The sequence below is a fragment of the Colletotrichum paranaense genome (genome assembly GCF_030867605.1).
Source record: "Colletotrichum paranaense strain IMI 384185 chromosome Unknown Scaffold_7.1, whole genome shotgun sequence".
NCBI classification, from domain to species: domain Eukaryota; kingdom Fungi; phylum Ascomycota; class Sordariomycetes; order Glomerellales; family Glomerellaceae; genus Colletotrichum; species Colletotrichum paranaense.
Window position 1 is genome coordinate 417,461 of NW_026848965.1, and position 14,182 is coordinate 431,642.

The 14,182-nt window shown below is 52.4% G+C and overlaps 5 protein-coding genes across 5 annotated transcripts; 3 read left to right on the top strand and 2 right to left on the bottom strand.

Annotated features, from left to right (window-relative positions):
• Positions 1–1,424: 1,424 nt before the first annotated feature.
• CPAR01_08929 (ABC transporter) lies at positions 1,425–4,645 on the bottom strand (the record flags this gene model as incomplete). Its single annotated transcript, XM_060493196.1, has 3 exons — positions 1,425–1,926; positions 1,985–4,149; positions 4,199–4,645. The coding sequence occupies 3 exons, from the start codon at positions 4,643–4,645 to the stop codon at positions 1,425–1,427; spliced, it is 3,114 nt and encodes a 1,037-aa protein (XP_060347326.1).
• A 665-nt stretch (positions 4,646–5,310) lies between these two features.
• On the bottom strand, positions 5,311–6,091 carry CPAR01_08930 (uncharacterized protein; the record flags this gene model as incomplete). The annotated part of the gene is made up of 2 exons (XM_060493197.1): positions 5,311–5,798; positions 5,857–6,091. The coding sequence occupies 2 exons, from the start codon at positions 6,089–6,091 to the stop codon at positions 5,311–5,313; spliced, it is 723 nt and encodes a 240-aa protein (XP_060347327.1).
• A 3,287-nt stretch (positions 6,092–9,378) lies between these two features.
• On the top strand, positions 9,379–9,639 carry CPAR01_08931 (uncharacterized protein; the record flags this gene model as incomplete). The annotated part of the gene is made up of 1 exon (XM_060493198.1): positions 9,379–9,639. The coding sequence occupies one exon, from the start codon at positions 9,379–9,381 to the stop codon at positions 9,637–9,639; it is 261 nt and encodes an 86-aa protein (XP_060347328.1).
• A 622-nt stretch (positions 9,640–10,261) lies between these two features.
• Positions 10,262–10,960, top strand: CPAR01_08932 (uncharacterized protein; the record flags this gene model as incomplete). Its single annotated transcript, XM_060493199.1, has 1 exon — positions 10,262–10,960. The coding sequence occupies one exon, from the start codon at positions 10,262–10,264 to the stop codon at positions 10,958–10,960; it is 699 nt and encodes a 232-aa protein (XP_060347329.1).
• A 1,593-nt stretch (positions 10,961–12,553) lies between these two features.
• Positions 12,554–12,703, top strand: CPAR01_08933 (uncharacterized protein; the record flags this gene model as incomplete). Its single annotated transcript, XM_060493200.1, has 1 exon — positions 12,554–12,703. The coding sequence occupies one exon, from the start codon at positions 12,554–12,556 to the stop codon at positions 12,701–12,703; it is 150 nt and encodes a 49-aa protein (XP_060347330.1).
• Positions 12,704–14,182: the final 1,479 nt, after the last annotated feature.

Here is a 14,182-nt window from a genome sequence, read left to right on the forward strand (position 1 = left end):
CGAACGAGTAGACTAGAAAACTCTGCTATACGTGTGCGAAGGGAGGCGGGGAGGTAGAGAGGTGTGTTGTTATGTATGTGGTCTTACACTGGAGAAGAATGTCTCGATGTCTTCGGAGTCTCCAAAGTTTGTTCCTCTTATAGTCAATACTGTCTAAACACCCATACCAACGATTCAGAACAGTAGCTACTGGTTCAATCCAGTTGTATGCTCCATTTCCGGTGTAGTCTTCACGTCAGATGCGTACAGTTGGACACGCAGGACTTTTTTGAACCTATTTTGAGCATTGAGCAATATTGGATCGCTCCCGGCGCAAGGCCACCTTGCGCGGGGATCGCTACCGTCTATGGACCTCGACCTTTGGGTTGCCGCGAAGCTACCGAGTGTAGTAGCTACAGTCTTCCATAAAAAAGCAAGAGAGGATTGGCCTGAATAGCCGCCCGCCGTCTCTCTTTCCTCATCCACCCTGTCCGGTCTTTGATACTGTGACTAGGAAAAAATGCGAAGTAGACTTGCTGATGGTTCCTCCACAATTAAGGGAAGATCCTTCGTCCATCTACACCCACTGCGACCGCGTGGGATTTGGGAAAAAAATGAGAATGATGCTGGTCTGCCGCCGCTGTCCGAGGCCGTTTTCATCCGGCCCACGACCTTCGAGATCCAACCCCTTTTGGCCACCCAACTTAACCTGGGACAAGAAAAAAAAAGGTAGACCTCGTCGAATGTAAAGAATCTGGTATCTGCGATGCAATGTCGAACACGCTGCCCATGGTAGCAGGTGGCGATTTGTAGTCGAAAAACAAAATCTTATTGCTGGGAACCCATGATTAGTGTAGAAGCGGTCTCTCCTGTATAATGATGCTGATGATACCGAAAATGCCCTGTCCAATCCAGAGAGAAGAGACAAGTCGCTTGTCGCTGCTGTGAGGACACATAGTGTGTTGTCAACGCTGGATGGGTGTGTCGCAGCCGTGTGTCCGTAAAGAGCGTTTCTGGTAGCGAGAAATCGAGAAAAAGAACCCCCCACCCCCTGAAGAGTAACCGACCGAGCCTGACCGAGAGACCGTTTCTCAGGGTCAATGTTTTTTGTTCTACTCGTGAAAGTCCTTTTTTGTGTTTTCGGGATCCTGATGATGAAGGGGTAAAGAAATGTGTGAACTCCAAACTCCGAGTCGCCGGTTTGATGCAATCTTAAGCCGTTAATCCGTTAAAACCTGAGTCATAAAAGGCCCAAGCCTTGTTGTGTTCGTGAAGGGAAATGTGCGGTACAGTTTGAAGGTCCGCAGATTAGGGATTAGTGAGAAATGGTGACGATGGGTGGTGTGTGTTGATGTGGCTGATGAGAAGTAGCTTTCGCCAGCAACGAAGCATAGGTAGCCAAATTCATGCCTTTGTCACACTTGTAGAGATTCTGGCTGGAAGAATCAGTGTCGTCGAGAATGGTGCGAGTCATCAGAATGATGTGAGTGATCAGAGTGATGCGATCGGTCAGAATGATGTGAGCGATCCGAATGGTGTGAGTGATCCGAGTGATCAGAGTGATCCGAATCGTGGTGAGCACTGTGTACCGACTCGACATCAGAGCTGTTAGAGCTGGACGAGTCCTCACCCGTAGTGCCGGCCTTGGAGTTGTTCCCTGAGCTGCCTGGAAGGATAGTCGAGGAGTCAAGGCTAGTGTATCCATCCGAATGTCCATCTGTCTGCTTCTTGAGGCCACCAATATTCGCCTTTCTAAGGAGCTTTTGTGCCTTCCTACTAGCAGCACGAGCTTTCTCAGCGGCACGTTCTGCCTGCACTTGTCGCTCCCACATCGAGGCGTAACGTCCGTTGGCGTTGACGAGTTCTTCGTGAGTGCCCTTCTCAGCGATGGTGCCGTTGTTGAGAACAATGATTTGATCAGCATGCGTAATGGTCGACAAGCGGTGTCTGCGAGCTATGTTAGAAAAAAACAAACCAACTGTGAGGCGGAAAAGGTGAAACTTACGCAATGACCAAAAGTGTCCTGCCCTGACCAAGGTGGCCAAGCCGATCTTGAATTTGTTGCTCTGTGTGGGCGTCGAGGGCTGACGTTGCTTCATCCAGCATGATGATCTTGGGGTTCTTGAGAATTGTCCGTGCTATTGCGACTCGCTGTCTCTCGCCACCACTGAGTTTAAGACCACGCTCTCCGACCTTTGTGTTGTACTTCTCTGGGAATGACATAATCCGGTCGTGGATGCTGGCAGCCCGGCATGCTTCAAACACCTCCTCATCAGTGGCTGACTGGTTGGCGTATCTGAGATTATACATCAGGGTGTCGTTGAACATTGTGGTATCCTGGGGGACGACTCCGATGTAACGTCTGACCGAATCAATAGTAAGGTTCTTGACGTCTTGACCGTCAATCTCGATGCTTCCAGAGGATGTGTTGTAGTACCGGAACATGAGGCGGAAAACCGTCGATTTTCCACCGCCAGATTCGCCGACAAACGCCGTGGTGGTGCCAGGCTTACACTCGAAGTCGAGATCCTTCAGGGCCTTATTCTTTGGATCGTAGTTGAACGCTACCTTGTTCCATCGGATGTTGCCGTTGCATTCAAGCAAGGGTTTGGCATCGGCGTCATCAACCACGGTGGGCTTGACTTTGAATAGCTCCAGAAGACGCTCGCCCGAGATCATTGACTGTTGAATGGTCCTGTAGAAGGATCCGAATATGTTCAGAGGTGCCTGCAGCTGGTTGAGGAAGGTCATGAGGGTCAGGAATCTGCCGACATCCATTCCTCCATGGGTGACCTGATAAGCTCCAAAGACCATGACCACAGTGAATCCAGCCATGAAAACAAAGGCTTGAATGACGTTCATCTTGTTGACGCCCCACGTTACCTGCTTTTCAGCGTCCTGGTATGCCTCGATAGCGTTGCGGTATCGTTGAAACTCCCACTGCTCGGCATTGAAATATTTGACCGTCTCGTAGCTGGTAATGGAATCGTTCTTGACGGCCTCTTCTTCTCTATCGGCGTTGGACATGAGCCTTCGCTGGTCTGCCCTAGTCTGTGCCATCCTAATAGTGAGGAACAGGTACCAGAAAGTTAGGCAGCTCACTATCGCGCCATAGGTCGCGTCAAAGTACCAGCAGAAGAACACAACGGCCAAGAGCAGATCGAGAATCATGGGTGCCACCGAGAACGTCACTTGCTCGAGAAAGGAGTTGATAGACGCGCCTTTGTTGAGGGCGGACAAAACCTCGCCGGTTCGCTTGCCGAGGTGGAAATCCAGGCTGAGAGAATGGACGTGCTCGAAGGCTGCTGTCGTCAAAGCCCTGTACGAGTTTTGTGAGATTGGTACCCATAAGATGGCTCGTGTCGCATCCAGAAGCATGCCTCCTCCTTGCAAAACCCGTAGGAAGATGAGCAGGCCCAACATATACCACGGAGCCTCTGCGAGGGTTAACTTCTTCGTGAGCCATCCAACAACAATTGGTACAGCTACGTTGATGGCACGCTGTGCCACCAAGAGGAGTACGCAGAGTGCATAGAGAAACTGCAGGTAAAGAGAGTTCTTGGGCCACTGGTAATCGAAGAACATCGTGTAGCTTCGCAGGTAACCCCACCATGTCGTTTGCGGTGCTTTGTCAGGTCGATAGAAGCCCGGCTCCTTATAGTCCTTGGTGATGTTACCACCTTCAGCCGCACCATTAGTGTTGCCGACGGTACTTCCATTCCTAGAGCTTCGTACTGATCGACCATTCAAATCTCGGCCGTTTTGGCTGCTGTACGACGTCCGATGACCGTTAAGCAAAGGCGTCGTTTCCTCGGCGCCTTGAGACGAGTTTTGCAGCTCAGTCTTGTCTGCCTCCTGTTTGGGCGTGTGGACCCAAGCAGCCCAGTAGATGCTGAGCATACACGTTGTGAGTGCGATGCGGATGATGTAGAGAACGACGTCAGTCAAATCCCACTTAGATATATGCAGCGTTCTAGTCTCGAGTTGGGTTGTTTCGTCGCTTGCAAATCTCGGGTCCGCGGCCTTAAGCAAAGTGCATATGCAAATGACCAATTCGCCAATCAGAGAGAGAACCCAGGTGAGGAAGTGAGCTATCGTTGGACTTTCGTTCCATTCGAATAGTGTCGTGATGAGGTATAGGTAAAGGTTCGGCGATCCAATGAGGTACACCTGTTCCAAATTAGCCTGCGGGTTGGAGTATACATGGGGGATAACTTACAGTCATGGATTGGGACTCCTTATGTCCCTTGATGACGCCCTCGAGTTCTCCCATAACGTAGCTGAAGTGAGCGACGGCATTGGCAACGAACGTCAAAAATACGACGACGGAGATCCAGGTGAGCCATGATCGGGATGTTGGTGACAGTATCGGACCATATTGTTTGCGTTTGGGTTCTTCTCCATCGCGGCGCTTCTTCTTCTTCGACACGGGTAGTCGCTTACCGCCTGGGCCCAAAGGTTCTTCGTCCACGTCGTCTTTCGGTGTCGTCAATATGCTGTGTGTCGCGGCCGAGATGACGAAGACCAGCAACAACAACAATGGGTAGTATAGTAATGTCGCCTGGAGCAGGAAACAGTAGAACGGGTCATCCTCTCGGCAGACCTCGTTCATTCTTGCCTCGTTTGCGGTCCGCATTGGCAGGGGCGGCTTCTCAACACCAACCATGGTGTGGACTATTCAGAGGAGGGAAAGTCAGATGTCAGGAATAATAATACAAGGGAAAGTAAACCCCCCCTGCGCGGGTGAGAAAGGGAGAAAGAGAAAGGAAAGAGGAAAGGAAAGAGAAAAGGAAACAATAGAAACTTACAATTCATGATCCGGGAAAAAGGGTTAATGATTTCATACCTTTGCCAGATATGCCACTTGCACGTCGTAGCTGGGACGCAGTCGGCGTCGTTCCCGTGGCAAGTTGGAGGCCCGGTACGGTGCGGTACCTCGATGTGTACGTCGCAAGGAAAGTGGGAGTCCACAAGAGAGATGCAGCCAGAGACACGAGATCTCGTTTCGGGACCAAGATGTTGGAGCGAGACACCAGTGACTGGAGACGCGAGTGGTCTGGCAGGCGATTACCCGCCCGTCTAAAAGGTTCTGGGTCTCGCTGGATGCAGGTGGCACCGGGGGGAGGTAGGGGTCTCGAGCGCTGAGACCGGGGGGTGTCGTGCAAAGCGTGCGTTCCCAAAGGCTCGTGGTGCCGGGGTTGCAGGTCGAACCCACAGGACCACAGGGCGGTACAGAGGGGCCCTGTTCAGTTGGAGTCGTGGTGGGGTCGGCTGACTTGCTCAGTGGCGAAAAGCCACTCCGAAGTCCCTGGTAGCCGAGTCAAGGAAGAGTCAAGGACTTGTAGGATACTCGGCGGCCGAGGGCTGGTGGGGCGGGGGTTTTTCTGGCGAGTAGTGGGCTTGACTGCAAAGCAGAGGCAGGCTGTGCCACGATCTGAGAGGCAAGACAGGCGCGGCCCTGGGTGAGGTGAGGTGGTAGAAGCTGGATGACAGAGTGGATTTCGCCTTGGGTTCGCCGCCACAAGTGAGACCTTGGACGGAGGGAACCAAGGAAGTGAAGGCTTGTGACCTGGGTGGATATCCGTGAAAGTTGAAGAAAGAGAGGAATATCGAGAGGCCTCGGGTTCGGAGACGGAGCGTGACGTTGAGAAGGTATCCGTTAGGTACAAGTATTTGTGTTGACGAGACAGCGGACAAGCTATCTAGCTGCCGAGAGCCGGGGTTAGTACCAAGATTTACCCTCTTTGATTTTTCTTCCCCTTCTCTCTCTCTTCCGCCGGGTTGAAGAAGGTGTTGACGGAAGTTCTCAACCGGGTTTTCTAGTCGAGAAGAGGAGAGCAAGTAAAAATGCAAGTCCCGGGGAGGAGGTTGCGGGACTGGGAGGGCGTAAGGAAACAAGAAGGGCGTAAAAGAAATGGGATATGGAGAAGAAGAAATTGAAGAAATCGAGAGGAATTAGAAGACCAAAGCGAATGAAAACATGTGGTGGAAGGTTGGGATGGTGACGATGGCGATTATTGGAGGGAAAGAAGAAGGGTGGGAAGGGATTATGGCAGGAGACCGCCTGAAAGCAGGTACCAAGTACAGAGTACAGCGCCCACCTGCCACACATCGATTTCGAGGCAGGGACGAGTCGCCCAAAGTAGTAAGTGCGATCCAGGCCTAATGCCACATCCAGTTGGACCTTCCTAGCTGCAGTGAACGGAAGGTTGTACCTCCCACAGCAGACGTAGGTAGGTACCTGCCCACAGTACCTTAGGTAAGGTGAGGAAGGTGTGTACTCCGTAGCGCAGGACGAAGCCCAGCTGCCCAGTACGCCGAAAAGTACGGATACCCAAGCCTCAATCAAGGCCATGTACACAGTAGGCCAGGAGGGAGGAAGCGAGGCAATAGAGCTGGGCCCGTACTCCGTAGTTTGTGTAAGGCAAGGCAATGGAAGGAGAAGAGAAGGTTGGTAAGGCGAGGTGGAACGGGGACACTCAAATTAAGGTAATGAATGGGACTTACAAGTTACCCCAAAAGGTACCTCGACATATCTGTAATATCGGATTGGCAGAGAGCGAGCGAGGTGTGCCGTGTTGGTGCTTGGTCTGCCAGGTTGTTGTCACAGGCTCAATTCCTCCGTTGGTAGGAGATGTGAAGACCACGATGGCAGCAGCCACCAGACAGAGCACAGAGGGTATCGCGCCTGTAGCGCAGTTGTGGTTGGCAGTAGTGGATCGACGGTGTGTCGGTGTGGTGCTTGTTAGCGACCAGCAGCGCAGCAGCGAGGCAATGGGTGGCTGGTGAGGTAGACTTGGACTATCGCTCGTCGGACTAAATGGTTCGTGAAAATGGATATCGATGTGAATGTATGTGAGAGAGGTGTGCTGGCACTGGCAACTGGCACCTCGCTGGGCAATGGGCAGTTGTAACTTGTGAGTGAGATGAAGTGGGCAGTGGCCGGATAGTTCAGGTGAGAAGGAGGCAGCGAGACTCGGAGGAAACAAACGAGAGTCCGGAATCCACACACAGCGCGTCTATGTGGGGACCTGTCCCGGCTGGTTTGCGTGAGAAGTGGAGTACGAAGTAGTGGCCGGGGCTGATGCTGGTGTTCTGCCGGCGTTGTGGTTGTTGTCAATAGCGATGATGAGATCCAATTCTATGAAGACCGGGACGGCTGCCCTGTCGTATGAACCCAAGGCACCTTATGCACGTCGTGGAAAGGTAAGGTAAGGTAGGTCCCGGAGATGGAGTGAGCATCCCAATGGTGAGTGGACGAAGGAATGGATGATTGGATGGCTGGGTGTGAGATGCTCAAGGTATGGTAGGTAAGGTACGGGCACGTAGGCAGTACGTAGAGTAGACAGGTGGATGATACGGAATGCGAGGTGTAAGTCGATGTAAACGGAAGCCAGACAGCTGTGAGTTGCGAGGTGCAGCACCAACTGCAGCAGCTTCTGGGCCGGATGCCAACGAGGGCCTGGACTCGCTTGATGGATGGAAACAGGAAATCGCCAAGGGTCCTGTTGTGCGCCCTGGTTAGTGCCGGGGCTACTCATGCATATGATATTGCTCGTAGGGGCTTTTTGGGGCCGTAGGGAGAGCACGGAACATGGAGAGATGGAGATGGAGCTTAAGATGGAGGGGACGCGAACGGGGGATGGAGATGAATTGGGCCCCCAAACAGGAACCGACGGCCAGGGGAAGGCAAGAAAAAGTAACACATCCGGATGCTACGCATGCAACGCGAAGAGAAGGTTAAATGTGGAGGGGGGGAAGGATGGGATTCTACGGATACATGCTCTAAAAAAAACAACCACGCGATATAGACTTGGACAGATTTGGTGTGAGAGAAAGCAGTATCCGGACAAATTGTCCATCTGGAGACAAAAGACAACGACACAGCCGAGGACCCAGTGACGATTCCAATATAAAAAAGATTGGGGGGGTGTTCATTGAAGAATAAAGTGGAGGGATATCCGCAGTAACTTGTAACGATGGACGGATGATCAACGTCGGTCTGGATTCTCTTTCTCTTGTCTGCTCTACTGTATTTGTCTCTCGCCCGCCTTAGATACCTAGATCATAGAAGTACCTCATCAGGACAGACAGTCCAAGCAGAGTTGGATAATGTAGGTAGGTAGTCAAGGTGTGACATGGCAATCCGACATGCTCGTGTTGAGAATACTCCGTACACACTCTTGCATCATCAATTGTCAATGCAAATGACAGCAAGAGGCTGTGCCAACGTGCCGGAAAGCCGTCAGGTGCTTCCCAGAGTCTCGAGATCCCATGGTCTTTGACCGTCCTGTCAGTGGTGACCAACAGCCGTAGCCGTGTACGGTGGACCATAGTTCCAGTGACCCAGAATAGCGCATCTCATCTCCTTCTTACCTTTCTGTCACAGGCAAAGCGGAGCGGGGCGGGAGAACAGGTTGGGATGAGGGATCTGAGTCCCGAGACCACACACACCTTGGCTTAGCTCTTGCGATCAAGGGCGCTAGAGCCTATCTTTGCAGACAACTCGACAAGTAGATAGAGCAGTTCGAGAGCACGGAGCGAACACCCGACCACCACTGCGATCATCAAGGAGGTGTTCCCGGGACGCCTCGAAGCGGAATGTTCTACGGTGTACACAGGACGGGTTTAAGACGGTGCGAGACAATGTTGCAGCTGACGGGGGGACGAGGGGGAGCTAGTTGGAACGACCGAGGTCATCCAGTCATCTGTTTTGTATGGGTAGTTCATCCTTGATCTAAGGTAGCTACCCGGCATTGCTTAGTACCGCTCTTCCCTAGGCTGGCGGTACATACAAAAGTAACAAAAGTTTATGAAAGATATCGGTAATAAAACACGAGGGGACGGGAAGCTTGGAAGGGAAAAAACGGAAACACGGGAACGGGAACGTCCAGAAGAATGACGGCACGCCGCACGGTAGTAAGAAAGAAAAAAAAGTAAGACGAAGAAATACGTAACGATGGTGAGGGATGTTGAGAAACACAAAGTTACAAAGTCATCTTGACGGATGCCCCCCCCCCCCTGCCTGAGCTGAGAAGACCCGGGAGGAGGAGACTACGAGAGAGGAAGGGGGAGAATCGAATCAAAGATTGTAGCATCCAATGTCCCTCATCGACCCTTGTTGCTTGCAAGTTCTGAATAGAGGCAAGTGCGAATGTACCCAAAGGTTAGGTCCTGCCAGTCAGCTAGTGAGGGGTCCTACAGTCTATGAAGCATCTTACCAATGGGTTATCAATAAAGTTCTTTTTTCTCTCTCTCTATGTTTTTATTCACTCAGTCATTGCTTCCATGTCGTAGGTTTTTTTTTTTCTTTTTCCCTCCTTCTCACTCGTGTTGTCCTTCCTTCGTCTTACCGACAAAATACTCTTGGCCCCCTCCATCTTGAAAATCCTGCTTCGAATGGGAATTGATCCAGAGTTCCGTTCATGGCACCAACGGAACGAGCTAAGTAATAAATTGGCCGTCATTGCATGGGACTTGCTGCATCTGCATTCGACTGCACGCGCTTGCTGCTGCTGCTGGAATTCCTGCCCAGTCCCGGCCTCGGGCCTCGTCGTGTTGTTTCCGGAGAGCTTCCGATGCGTTCCTGCCATGCCTGCCGTGGTGGTGCTGATTGGGCGTTTGGTCGTTTGGTGTAAGACTGTGAGTGAGGTGAGGTGAGGTGCGGTTGTCGCCGTACAAGGTAAGAAGGTAGGGAGGTACTCAGTACTGAGTGAGGTACGAATACTTACCACTGCTGACGGAGTAATAGCTTACCTTACCTTCCTTACTTGCATTGCCAGCTTCCAAGTTGCAAGCCCTTTCCCTTCCAGACCCATCGCTGGTTCCATCTGGAAAGGGCCTCAGCTGCGGAATGGAAGGATAAACGGGAAGGGGAAACACCAAACCCTTGACCGATCCTTGCCTGCCTTGAACCTCCCCTCCTTCACGCCTCCTCGCCGTCTCCTTCAATTGACTTACGCAGTATCCGTATGCCTCGAATTCCTCTCTTTTGCTGACCGTTCTCGGATCGAGCTGGAGTACCTACCTATTGAGTCCATCGCCAGTTCAGCATTTATTCTCTGGTTTCATTCACAACCGATTCCCACCTTACGATGATCATCCTTGAAAACTATTTAGCCGGGCCACTTTGACCCGTCCAGTCACCAGTGTGGTATGGCATGGCTGGGTCAAAGGCTGGCTTACGCCTCTGGCTAACCAACTGACGGACTGTCACTTCGCCTCAACTAACTCGCAGGCTAGCACACTTTCTCGACGCCAGGTCTACCTATCTCTCGATTCTATGAGTCCTCTGACTGCCATGTCAACATCCTCCCTTCTTTGTATCTATACGCAACACGCGTGGAATGTTTCTTGCTTCCTCAACCCCACTATGCTCGAATTGCCCGATGCCTCCGTTCGAGGTGCCGAATCACTCACTGTAAATACGAAGGAAAACCAAACAAGGTTTTCGGGCTTGCGCACCCAAAACGCCAAGCAAGAACCTATTTCTCTAGATTCTAGACGTTGTACTGCCACGACAACGGGCAACGGGCATGTATGGTACAGGAGTAGTCCTCGGCCGAGATGCGCACCGACACCTAGATGCAAAAACAACCGCTTGTCAGCCACGATAACCTACAATATCAGCTTTCGCCTAGCCGACGCAGCCTTTCCGATCCGCCGCCGCCGCCGCTCTATGACTGGGTACAACCTCCTTCGTCGGGTTCTCTTTCTTTCTGCCCCGGCCTCGGTTTCCCAGCCCGTATCCGGTGTCAGCATCCGTCAAGGATGTTGCAAAAATGAAAGACCATCGAGCAATCATCAACCTTGTCACTCACGGCTTCCAGAACCCCTGGAACCGCCTGCACCGCTGCCGTCACTGCTTGCGATGCTGTCGCGGTTTGATATCAGCCCGCGCTTTTGGGTGGTCAGAATCCCAACCAAACGGCTTGCATCCAGGCCCTTCTCACCGCTTGAACTCCACCATCAGCTGCGTTAGCAGACGAGGGCACAGTGACGGCAGCCGCAGCGTGCATTTACGCATGCATATACCGGACCAGCGAGTGAGCCTATGTGCCTACCCACCTGTGACCTAGACACGTTCAGGAGCACAAGCAGGTCCAGGTCCGGCACCCACCATCTCAAAGACAGGCCGGACTGCCCCTGCAACTCGGCGGCTTGGATCGTTCTCGGGGTGGTGAGTTGCTGTTGCTCTTTGGCTGAACCGTCCGACGCTTTGCGGCACTAGATGGTCTCTGGGATTGGTCGGGCGCCCAACAGCCTCTGGAATCTACCTACCAAAAGTATCCGCTCGTGGATAGGCGGATTTCGCGAGCACATCTCGCCCCCAACGAGAACCAATTCGAACCCTCCTATTAGTCGTAATCGCCATAGGATGGCCCAGAAGCTGCGGAGAAATGTCAAGGATTCCAAGACACAGGATCCCTTTTCGTCACTTTTTGTTCCTCCCGTTGCTTTACACGACCTGGACGCGGTCGATAAATCCGTCGGTCAACCGATGGCTCGATTCTCGTGTCACATACGGTAAGTTTTCGTGCTTAGCCGCCTGTTCAGTTGCGCTGAAGGCTTCCGATTCCATGGCTGCTAAGAGTGAGTGATCTACGCTGTTGCGTTCTGTCCGGTCGCTGGAGCCAGATCTGAGCGATCACACACGGTCAGCCTTTTGCAAGAGATGCGAAAACTAAAGTCTAGGGTTGTACGCTAGAGGAGCATGAGTTCTGTTTCCGAACCCAAGTAAGCTTCTCAGCTCGTCCTGTTTACACGAGTGTAGACTTAACCACTGCAAGGAAGAGGTCGGTGACGGATCTGCAACGCCAGCCTCGAGTCACGTCGCCGCTGTAAGTTGCGGCTGTTGCAGACCGTTCGGGAGGGAAGTCGCCGAGGCTTTTAATAGCTGTTTCACCTAGACCGTCCGACACTTATAACAATCCGATGTGTGTAGGACGCGCAATGAAATGTCGGATGAGACAGGCTGCGCCATTGCTCCAACAACCTTCCAACTGTTCACGTTGACCTGGCGCGTCTCACACATCGTTTGCAATTACAAGAAAGCCCTCGATTGGGAACCGATGGAGCATTATCAGCTACCTCATGCAGATGGTCGGTGAGCGTGTGTGTGTGTGTGTGTGTGTGTGTGTGTGCCTCCCGAGCGGCCTACGGCCCGGTGTAGTCCCGTCAACAGCTGAAGGTCGCTGGCGGCCTGTGAAGATTTGGCCTTCCTTTCGCTTGCGGTTTCCTCTCACGATCTCCGTCTCACGCAAATGCTTTTCACGCGATACAAAATGATCGAGCGTTGGCCTTTCCTTAGGCTAAACAAAGCTTCTCGGTTTCGAGGTATAATTCACCTGCGCAGCCATCGTGGTTCAATACTGTACAGTAAACGTATCGCCTGCATCGAAATTCCCCGTTCGATTTACGTGTCTTAGCTGGGCAGTGAGCTGTTAGCCGCACTGCAGGCCGATGCATTTGCCCCTACCATAAAGACGAAGCCATCTCCGGCGGGCGTTGCCATCAAACATGCGGTGATCAGCCCGCCGTTGTCCGTCAACGTTGGAGGCCGATTTGGGTACGGATGCAGCTGGCCCTCTCACCGGGTTGCTATGACCATGCTCAACCGCGAAACGGGAAGGCCGTCCGAATCACCGCCGGCATCTTCTGCAGGTGTCTAGACCACACTTTGACACCTCCGACAAGGGTGTCTACGGTAGATCCCCGAGAGTGATGACGGCCACCGACACATTCTCAGCTTCCAGCTTTCAATATGTGTTTGTCCGTCCCACAGAGCTCCTCCACGTGGTCGAAGTTCCCGTCGCCGACAAGGCCTGGATTTCCTACTACATTGCATATCGAGGACAGATGTGCCACGCTGCAGGCTCATGACGTTGAAATGGAGCAAGTAATGATCTGGTGTCACAAGGCTGAGACGTCATTCATTCGACACAACATATGCACCCCGTATGCAAACTTACCTTGATTGGGGTTTGGGGGAACATGGCTCGTGGGGGATGGAAGGGGAATTCTCGGAAGTGGGACTGCACAGCACACCAACAGTGCCCGTTGGTCCCCCACATCGTGACATTGACTTCTTGAGCCTCACTGGACGTCGTTGGCTATCAACGATTTGCAGCGATGAGGTCCTTGCTCAACCCGGGGCCGACCAAGAACACGCAGCCACAGTATTTACAAACACTGAGAGCGTCGGTGACTCTGGTCAAGTTGTCATATGTCTCCGTTACTTCCAGCTGCGTCGGTCACACTGCCAGACATCATACTACATGGAAGCGGGCCGCCTTTGTTACAACATGCTGGGTTTGATGCAGTAACCGAACAACATTGGTGAGATCGTCGCAGATCGGACAATCTTGCGGTCTAGACCTTTGCGATCGTCAGCAGGCCGTCCGTCCTACGTGCTAGTCAGCCACACACCGTGACACCCAGTGGCACGGGGCGACCCTCTTGGCTATCACTTGCTGCTGCTATCAAAGGCTGAGTTTCGATATATTGATGTCGGGCTTCTGTGAGGGCAAGGATTGACCACGATATTTTTTTCCCCCGCTAAGCTGGCCCGCAAAGGTTCAGAGTACCAGTTTCGTCTGTTTCAGCGGCTTGGAGTTTCCGTGTGCTGATTTACACTTTTCGTATCGAAACATCCTTTCAGTATTTGTGTTTTGTTATCGTCACTGACTAAGTAGGGTCGTACCGATAATCGGGGGAGTGATAAACTCAAGTTTCTAGCGAGCCTGGCCCCCCTGTTCTCCTACCGGCTGCCCTTCCGACCACAACCGACGACGAGATGGCAGTTTCACCTCCGGGAAGGTCGGCTTCAGGGTCCAATGTTCCAACTTCGATTATGGGTACCCGTTTCGAGATGGATGCGAGAGCATGGGATGAACTTGAATGGGGCGTTGACACCAAAGACCTCCAGTGGCTTTACTTTGAGGCATGAAAAGCACGAGTTGAGTCTGATGACGTTCTGACTCAGAGAAAAGCTGCGAGACCGTCTTGAATTTTTTTTTTCCCCTTTTGCTTTTCTGCAACTAAACTCGCCTTCCACCGCCGTTGGTGGCTGCCGCTGCTGTGCGTCAATAGCCAAGGCGGGTGGGCGGATTGGGGCGTTGGGAAAGATGTCACAGCATTTGAGGTGACACGAATCGGTCGCAAAGTGATTTCCTCGGATAATACCCAGACACCTAGGTTACTA